Source organism: Suncus etruscus, chromosome 4, assembly GCF_024139225.1.
Source record: "Suncus etruscus isolate mSunEtr1 chromosome 4, mSunEtr1.pri.cur, whole genome shotgun sequence".
NCBI lineage: Eukaryota > Metazoa > Chordata > Mammalia > Eulipotyphla > Soricidae > Suncus > Suncus etruscus.
In genome coordinates, this window is record NC_064851.1 from 31,058,838 (window position 1) to 31,069,503 (window position 10,666).

A 10,666-nucleotide genomic window follows, 5' to 3' on the forward strand; every position below is an offset into this window, starting at 1 on the left:
GATCAGGAATGAATATATCAATTGCTGGATCTCAAGTTTAAGAGAGAAACATACTTTTCAAAGGTGAGAATAGTCCTCAACTTTAGGACTTAAATTGGGGTATATGGTTTACAGTACTTAAGTTTAAGTTGAAATGGTTAAATTAGTTTTGCTGTTTTTAAAAATACAGAAGTCCACAAGGAAGAACATTGGACAATTGTATAATTAATTGTAAATGAATTGAGAAATAGTTCTTTACAAGTCAATTTCTTTCACTCTGTCAAATTCAGAGCTCTAAACATTCATCACAAATTCCTTATAAATTAACGAGTAATCCCTTTGTAAAGTTAATTAATCATCTGTAGCTAAATTCCTTCATTGACATGAAAAATCATTATCATTATTACATGATTAGCAATGTGATCAGTCACCTAGGGAGGTCAAGTTTGAATAAAGTAATTATTAGGAGAATGTCAGCCATTGTTAAATTAGGTATTTCTTGCATTAGTCAAATCTGATTAGCATGAAATATAAGTCACAGATATGATGCCGAATCAATAGAAAGATTAATATGTTTACCTGTTTGCATTCTCAGTATTTCTTTTTTTTTAAGAAAACTTAATTCCAAATGCAAATTACATTGGCTTTATATTATTCTTCAGTTTTTAATTTGTGTTTATAAAATATTATAAAAAGTAATTTGGCAGTAAAGTGACTAAAACATGAATTATTCTTTACTAAAGAACACTGAGATACACTGACTATTTTGAAAATAGGAAATAAAAAAATGAGTTTATAGAAGTAATTCTTCAGATCACAACGTTTCACTTGGCTGGAAAATGTGAGGGATGACTCTTTAATCTTTTATACCAATATGAGTTATTTTATTGAAATAATGTCCATAGTAGAGAAATGGGTTCTGCAAGATTTTTAGTCCTTTTATTTTTTGGAGGAAGGTTTGGTTGACAACTAGCAGTGCTAAGCTTATTCTTGGCTCTACACTCAGATGGCTATATCTAGTGGTGCTTAGGGTTTACTTCTGGCTCTGACAGGGGTTAGAGCATATTTTGGCACTGTTGCTCAAACCTGGGTGGGCCACTTGCAAAGAATATGTTTTATTTACTTTACTATTACTCCAGTTCCAAAATTATAAGTTATTATGGCCTGGGACTGACATATGGAAAATCATATCACATAAGTGTTTTCATGTATATTTTAGGCATCTGTGTAAATTAGGCATAGAAAGAAAACTCTACTACTTCCTAGGCCAAGGATATGGTTCAGCTGTCAGAGTATCTTCTCTGTATATTTAAGACCTGGGTTAGATGTCAGCACAGCAAAACACAACAACAATCTACACTGGTTCCTGTGGACACAGGAAAAATATAATTACTATGAACATTTACTATTTTTATATATTCTGATTTAGAAATTTAGATATTTTTCTAGCACCTTCAAAATTTTAAGGATTTCTAAATTTCTAAGAGATATAGAAAGGGAAGTGTTTTCTATATAATTTTTATTGAGATATCATAGTTCATAGTAGTAGTAAAGTTGTTAATTTGTGTGGAAAGGAAATTTCAGAGATCCTAAACAAGTTTTTCCCAGAAAGTCTTCTCTAACTTTTGAAAAACATATGCAATAATGACATTTATTTTTATTTGGTTTGTTCCTGTTTTGGAGACTACACCTGGCAGTGTGTTGTCAGGATTATACTTAGTACTATTGGATTGCTGGTGAAGGGGTTGGTAATGCTGAGGATTAAACCCAGGGTCTCACACTTGCAAAGCATATATGCTTTACCATTAGCCACACTGCCAACTCAATAATGACAACTTAATAGAGATAATTATGATGGGGAACAGGGGAGAATATTCTCACTTTAAAGGTTCTTTTATGGCTGGATGAATGAACAAGTGAACATCAGATAGGCCAGGAAAACAGGCTAACATTTCTGACATGAGCTGGGGAGATAGCTCAATGGGTTGGAATAGATGTTTCATGTTCTCTGGAACTTCTCTGGATGTAGACCTGGTGGCCCAATCACCACATCTCCCCACCAGAAGCAACACCATGGAAAAGTAATGGCCCATACGGAGAATTTAAAAGGCTATAAATTCTAAAGTATAATGAGATGAAACAGCTTTTTATTTGTACGTGGCATGGTGAAAATAGGGAGGAGTTCTGCACTCAGATAAGGAGAGGAAACGTAATCCATATTTGAAGGGTGGAGAGATGTTTCTTGTTAGATTCTTATGTCCACTGATTCACTTACTCCTGTGTAATAACATATGATTTTCTGTCATTAACAGTAGCATGACAACTTCTTTAATTTTGGTATTGGGTAAAATAGATTAAGAAAAGCAGAAATTTCTCTTTGGCCTTTGTTGATCTAGTCCTACACCCCAAAGTGACACGCACTGGAAAAAAATCTTTTCTAAAGAGCAATTTGGAAAAAGTTAGTGTTTCTAGAATACTTTTTTAGTGAACCCAGAATATTAAAGTTTCTTTCAGTGTAAGCTAATACAGGTTCACAAATATACTTTTATTAAAACTTTTTTATGATGGGGTTGGAGAGATAGCACAGCAGTAAGGCTTTTGCCTTGCATGCAGCAGATCCAGGACCGATGGTGATTTGAATCCCGGCATCCCATATGGTCCCCTGAGCTCACCAGGAGTGATTTCTGAGCTCAGAGACAGGAGTGACCCCTGAGTGCCGCAGGGTGTGACCCGAAAACCAAAAATAAATTTTTTTTTGCTAACTGTGCTTTTGATCAGTTTGACTCAATGAGTTGCTTGAAATGAGTTGATATTTTTGGAAACCTAATTGAATATGTGCTGAAGGCATTCTAAGGCATTCCATAGAGATATAATACATAGTTAAATGGTTAAATTAACAGTAGTTATAAATAGTGTTTATGCATGCTTAGTTTGGAAACAGATTTAGAGGAGTTTGGTTCCTTTCCTAAAAGTTATCTAAGCACTGAGAATTAATTCTGGTTTTCTTTAATACTAAAATTTTGTCCTATGATATTAATATTTTATAATATAAGTAATATTAAATCATTATTTTAATATAAGAGAATATTAACAATAACTAATACATTGATATTACATATAAGTAATATTTAACTTAATTTAATAAATATTAAATATAAGTAATATTAAATATAAGTAATATTTTATTTCTGGAGGTTCTGTTAAAGTATGCATTTATGTACATATATTAATGTATATATGTGTGTATTTAGGCCATACCTGGTGATGCTCAGTGTTTTACTTCTGTCTGCATTCAGGCATTACTCCAGGCGGTGCTTGTGGGGACAGTAGGATTATTGGAACTCTAAACTGTGTTATTGATTTGGTTTTTAAGTATCCATAAAATTAGTAAAAGTGTGGGGTGTTAGCAAAGTTTGCCAATTATAATGATAGTAATGTTAGCAAAAATGGTCAATTATAAAGTTTAGCAATGATATAAGATATCCTTAAAATGGCCACTAGAGGTCAGTAAATAGCTGTTATATGTGGTATCACAATTCTCGGGTAAATTTTTTGGTATTTAAGTGTTGTTTTATTGCAGTGTATGTTGCATATCTATAACATTTCTAGATATAATTTCTATATATAAATATGGGGCATTTAATATGTTCTATTAAGTCTTTCACTTTCTAGAAATTAACTCAATTAGGTTTTCTTTTAATAATCATATCATAAAGTTAAATTTATACCAGATTATATTATTAATTATGCAAGAATATTACCAGGGGTGTTAAAAATATTTGTTCTTTAGAAAAATCTTATAATTATAATGTAAATTTTGCTCTTATTTGTTTCTGGGTTGTGTGCATATTCCTATCTCTATGTTCAGGGATCATCCTGAGCATGGGGGACCACATGGAGACTAGGGTATTTAATGAGGTTCACTGCATGCATGGCAAGCACCTTACCTACTGTGTTCTATTTCCAACCTCCAACATTTTATAAGCTATATGATACATGCTTCATTCTGAATTTTAAATTTATGTAGCAGATTACTAGTTCTTAAAGTTCTTAAAAGATTTACAAAGCACTGTAATATATAGAATATTTCCTTAATAATTATGAGACTGCTTAATTTGTATTTTGTTGCCTCTACAAGACTACAAATCCTCTACAAGTTCCTAGAAGATACAGACTTATTTAATTTTTTTGAGAGCAGGGTGGGTTTTTGAGTCATAGCTGGTAGTATCAAGCTCTCTATCCCTGATTCTGTGCTCTGGAGTGACTTCTGGTAGCGCTTGTGGGACCATATGTGGTGCTGGAGATTTGAACCAGAACTTCGTTTGTTGCAGCTTCGAGCAAAACAAGAGCCTATTTCTCTGGCTTTGTCAGTATAGTCTTTAGACATCTGTTTCTATAAGTTCTATGTAAGTCCCTCAAAAAATATTTAACCTGGAAAAACATGCAACTTTGTGAACTGAAGTCATCCTCTTACCTTTTAGTTTTGGCTGTTTTTTTTTTTTTTTTTTTTGGTTTTTGGTTTTTGGGCCACACCTGGTGACGCTCAGGGGTTACTCCTGGCTATGTGCTCAGAAGTCGCTCCTGGCTTGGGGGACCATATGGGATGCCGGGGGATCGAACCGCGGTCCGTCCAAGGCTAGCGCAGGTAAGGCAGGCACCTTACCTCTAGCTCCACCACCCGGCCCCTTGGCTGTTTTTTTATGTCTTGGCTATCAGGTCACAATTCTTGGCATTGTTCCTCTCAATGCATTGCCAACCATGCCAGTATAAAAACTATTTAAGTTTAATTCCAATCTACTTTCTATGCTTACTTATGTGCCAGCATTTACTATGCAGCAGACATAGAACTAGTTTCTGTAGCACAAAAGGCTGGCGGGAGTTCTTCAAGATCCTTTGTGGTTTGATTCTTTAAAGAAGAAAAAATACAGATGGAAGTAATGGCAAAGCAGAAAGGTACAAATCTGCCTTATAAGACCTTATTAGTCAAATAAAGTTTGATTGTTCAAAGTATGGTGCAGGAACAGGCATTACTTGGGAGTTATTGGAAATGCAGAAGGACTTGTTATGGGATAGTTGAACCAGAATCTGCCTTTTGCCAAGATCCCAGTGATTTATTTGCATATTGAGATATAAAGAACACTAGAGGAGTGCAATTATAATTTCTTTCTGTGAGCATGGAATTTCATGAAGTAAAGAGTCTTGAAGGACAGTATAGATTTTGATTATGGAACTGGTGGTTTATGACTGTCATCTGGGTGAAGGCAAGCAGAGGAAATAGGACATCTGGAGTTGACATATTTATAAAGGCATAGTATTAATGTAGAGGATATAATCACTTGAGAACAGGGGACTTTGGATCAGAAAGACAGATTAAAAATTCGAGATTTGGGAATAGCATCTGACATTAAGAATGACAGTTTGCAAAGTTAGAATCAAAGGGAGGCAGTGTTTGGTCTATAAGCAAGAGAATGACAACGAGGAACTCAATTGTATCATTTATAATGACTTCAGTGGAAACAAGAGGATGGGGAACAGTATTTTCAGAAGAAAATAATGTTTGCTTGAGGTATTAACACTTGAGGTGTTAATAGGAAACCTAGGAAGAGATATTCACAAATGGACATAAAGAACTCATGAGAGATGTCAAAGGTGGAAGCAAAGCTTGCTACTTCTCTGCACCATGGTCCCAAAGGTCCCAGAGGAGCTGAGGTTATGTAGAATATCTCCAAGGAAAGAAAGGAGAGGAGGTACACAGACCTTATAAGATGCACTGTCATTCAGGTCCCAGACAGTACAATTGACTAGTCTATATCCATCTTTTAGGTTATGCCATTAACATTTTATTACAAACACTTTAGCACCTACTTTTTTCTTTAATTCTTTCTTGGTAGAGATTTATATGGTAAATAACTCAAAGGGCTAGAGCATACTTTGCATGTTGGAGCACTGGATTCAGTTCCTGGCTCTGCATGTTCCCTCAGAACTGCTAAATGTGTCTCCCTTCACCCTCAAACAAAAGAGCACAAAAACATGGTTGTGGTTTTTAGTATGAAATTTACTCACTTCTTTTTCAGTACAAATTTAAGACATTGAAATGTTTATCTTCATGCTAAATTTGTTTTTGCTTAAAGATTTTTCTTGTCTTCCCTCATTGTTGTGACTTATGGGAGTCACACTTTTGACTGTGGTGCTGTGACTCACAGTGGTAATATTAGTAGGTAATTGCATTCAGCTTGTGGGTAGAACTGGGGATTCAACTCAAATGATCTCCGACTTGCTAAGCTGGCCCTTTGCCAATAAACTACATCCTCGGCTTTGTAGGATTTTTCAAAGAGGGACATATTTTCAAAGTGGAAATAAATGTTAGATCAAAAGATAAAAACAATGTAATTGGACCCAATGCTTGTAGCCACAATTATTTTAAATAAAAAAAAAAGCCATAAAAGTCACAGAAACTAGTTTTACAAAATGATCCTAAAAATTCCCCAAAATGCAGAGCATCAGTGACTAGAAAGATGGCTATAGTGCAAGTAAAGGGACCAAATAAAAGGACTTGTGATCTCTCAGAAAAAATAACCCCAAACAACAAAATGTACAGTCAAACCAGTGTATCAAGTAAAGGGACCAAATAAAAGGACTTGTGATCTCTCAGAAAAAATAACCCCAAACAACAAAATGTACAGTCAAACCAGTGTATCTGAGTGTTTGCTTCACTATATTCGATCCAGTGTTGGTATTTCATTCAGATGTATATGCATATATGTACATACAATTTTTTTAAATAAATTTGGAACCTCTAGAAGAATCTAGGTAACTAGGAGAGTTCTTGAGTTGAAGCAGTCTTCTTCCTGAAATGCTTGCTTCTAAATTGATGGTAAATGGGGAAGCTTTTGGGTCATGTCTGAGACCTGGGGTGAGGTGTAAGCAAGTAGGTGCTTAGAAAGAGGAGATTTAATTAATGCTCATTCTTGTCTGCTTACAAAGTGTATTTTGAAAACATCTCAGATGTATGGAAAAGCTACAAATATAGTACAAAACCTTTTTTTTTCTTGAATTATTTTAAAGGAAATTAAAGTTCCTTTGCCCCTAAATGCTTCTATTTTGTTCCAGTTTCATATAAACAAAAATAGTTTCTATTATCTAATTAAAGTAGAACCTTTTAGTTCGCAAAATAATTAACATATTGTTATACTTTTATTTATGTATTTTGGTTTTGGGATCACACCTGACAGTGCTCAGTGTTTACTTCTCACTGTATTTAGTGATCACTCCCGGTGATACGTGGGGACCTTATGTAGTGCTAGGGGTCAAACTTAAGACAGCAATGTGCAAGGCAAGCTTTATGCCCATGGTACTATTTCTCTGCCCTGTATTGCTAACATTTTATATTTTATTTCGGTTAATATTATTTTGGTTTTGGGGCCCTGGCTGCATTCAGGGTCATTCCTGACTCTGGGCTTAGGGATTACTCTTGGTGGGTTTTGGGGGACCAAGGGATTGAACCAGGGGCCAGCCATGTACAAGACAAATGCCTTACCTGCTGTACTATCACATTGGCCCTACTAACATTTAATATTCATACCCTTTTTCACTAGATGCCTTAAGATCATCAAAGCAAAAAAACATGTTAAATCACATACTACTTTTTCTTCTTATTTGAGCAATTCAATTTTTTTCTATTCTTGATGTTTATGACCTTGGAGTTTTGGAAAAATAGAGGCAGTTTTTGATAATATTGTTCCTTTATTTTGTGTTGCCTTATTTTGTGATGCAGCTGTCACGCCTCCCTATACCCCCATAATTCCACTCAGGATTTATGATGTCTCTGGCAGAAATATCACAAATGTGGTGCCATATTCTTTCACTGCGTCCTTGTCAGGAGGTACAGACTCTCTATTCTGTTATAGATGAGGGTTTCTGGTATGATTTGTTTAAGGCGGTATTTTCTAGGTTTCTCTTCTCTAAAATTATACATTATTTAAGGAAGAAACACTTGAAACTGAGTATCCTACTCCTCATAAATTGTTTTTTTTTTCTTGACAACTATATTTTCTATGGTCTCATAGTTTTCTACTTTCCTCAATGGGATTATAATATTTTGCCATCTTATTTATTTTGGGGCTAACATTGTTTCTAATTTGTTTTACATGATTTGCCAACATTATTTGGCACATTATTTCGTTCTGGTACAAGATATTTCTGATTCTTGTCTTTGTCTCCTTCAGTGCTGGAATTGCTGGAATTAGGTGTTTTTTTTTTTTTGGCTTTGGGTCACACCCAGCCACTCTCAGGGGTTACTCTTGGCTCTTCACTCAGAAATTGCTCCTAGCAGGCACAGGGAACCATATGGGATGTTGGAATTTGAACCAACATCCATCCTGGATAGGCTACTTGCAAGGCAAATGCTCTACCGCTGAACTATCTTTCTGGCCCCTGGAATTAGTTTTTATATCTGTGAAGCTCTGATTTTTTTTTTAAAGTAGAGAATGACACCTAAGAATGGTGATCAGAAATTAAAAGAACCATAATTGGATGCTTTGTCTGCTCAAGACTTTTGGGGCTCCCATGCCCTATAAGTGGCAAAATATAAAATTCAAGTAACAAATACAAAATACAAATATTTGTATTTGAATTCAAGTTTGTATTTTGTATTTGAGTTCAAGTCCCATAAATGGGCTAGGAAATCTTTGTATCTGTGTATTTGCATATATGTGGAAAATTTAATATATTTAATTTTATTTTTGTTTTTGGCCACGCCCAACTTTGGTCATCCTCACTCCTGGTTCTGTGTTCAGCGATCACTTCTGGTAAGGCTATGCAAAATATGCAGTACTGATGATGGAACCCTGATTGGGTGTATGCAAAATAAGCACCTCACATTTATGTTATCTGTCTCCTACATGTATATTTTAATTTATTAATTTTACATCTGATTATCTGTTTTTACTAATACTTATATTTTAGCTCTATTTAGTTTTCATTTTCATTTCTGGCCTTCATCTTTCTTAAAGGAGGCAGTGATAAGCCTGGTTCCTACTATTCATTTGTTATTTACATTTATCATTTGTTATTATATTTATGTGTGTTGTTATTGTATATAATTTGTATATATGTGCTCTATACCTGTATACAGGACCAATATCTCATATCTGTGTCTACAGTTTGCACCCCCAACCCAACTGGCCATTCATTCCTTATCACACCCAAACTCTCCTATCCTCCACCATAATTTTATTAGGTTGTAGAATCTTATTAGGACTTTGATCTCTGCTCTAGATCACTCCATTAACACCCTACTTTTAATTAAGTTGCCCTGCCCTTCTAGAGGCCACATCTTTTCATTTTTCCTAACTTGTTTATGTTAACACTGGATTTTTCGAGAAGAACAACAGTTGGTAAATGCTCTTAATGGAAAGACTAGATCTTTTGGTTCATATGGAGAAGTCAGGAGAAGTCATATGTTTAATTTATTTAACTTTCGTTGGAAGGAGGATGAGAAAGGCTAGAACTCTTTTTCATATGCTTTCTATTTTCCTTTTCTGTGACAGCTCTTCCCTAACTCCAAATAACACTCACAGACTTTTTCCTAGTTGCTAGGCCTTACAGGGGTAAGAAAAAGCCAGCTGGCTTCTCAGGTTCCTTGCCAACTGGAGCAGACTTCTTGGGAATATGTTTTCTTAAAGATGCGGGTTCCCTAGATATAGAATATGTAGCCCAGACAACTTCACAGAAAAATAGAGCAAAGTCACTGCCTTTTCTTCCAAAAGAGTAGGGAGTTGGAAAAAATTGACTTAATGCCATGAATAGACAGATTTCCTTCTTTCCTTCTGCCTAGCTTGGTTGCTCAGTTAAGCTGTTAATCTTTCTCTTTTTTTTGATTTTGGGGAACACCATTATATTTGGGATGGGGCATTGGTAGAGAGAGACAGTGACTGGGGGAGATACCAAATGGAGGAAGGGAGACACTAAGTTTCCTTTGGGTGGGGAGGTTGTTCAGAAGCTTCTATTTACTCACCCATGGGAATGCCAGGGATTTCCCGATGGTAGGTTCTTAGGGAGAAGTAATAGTGGAACTACTGTCAACAGATTTCTATGGAGAGATTACTCAAAAATAATTTTATGGGTTGGGAGATAACTCAATTGGATTTCAGATTTTTCATGCAGAATATATGTACATGTTACTTTTTAGTGCTTCTTGTTGCTATTTTTCTTAGTCCTCTGCTGCTATTTCACTTATCATTAACTTTCAAAACTCTGTCTTTCCTAGCTACCACAATGTTTGAAGCTGGAAATGGCAAAGGAAATCCAGAAGAATTTGCGGTGGAAATCAACACAATTCTTGAAGAGTTTGAATTCCCTGAAGAATTTGTCTTTGATGTTTGGGGAGCCATCAGTGATGCCAAACAAGGAAGGTTATGATGTGGATTTGCCATTTCTGGAAAAAATGAACCACTGTACCCTGAAAAAGCAAAGCACCATAAAATTTGCTTTTAGACACTGTTACCGACTCTAGTTTGGTTTTATGGGTGGGGATACATTCTTTGAGATATAATTTCTGGGTACTTTTAAAATGCAGTTGCTTATGTAATATGCTTAAGATAAATTATCTGAACTAAGACTGATTTTACTGTTAATTTGAAATTCCCTTTTAAAGTAAGGTTTCAGGGAGTATTTCTAGATAGATGGT

General features: G+C 35.1%; 1 protein-coding gene across 1 annotated transcript in view; it reads left to right on the forward strand.

Moving 5' to 3' along the window:
• The window catches only part of GIPC2 (GIPC PDZ domain containing family member 2), a 98,701-nt gene extending 88,303 nt beyond the window's left edge, over positions 1–10,398 (forward strand). The window contains exon 6 of the mRNA XM_049771480.1: positions 10,247–10,398. Within this exon, the coding sequence (XP_049627437.1) occupies positions 10,247–10,398 (152 nt within the window). The remainder of the gene's footprint in view (positions 1–10,246) is intronic.
• Positions 10,399–10,666: the final 268 nt, after the last annotated feature.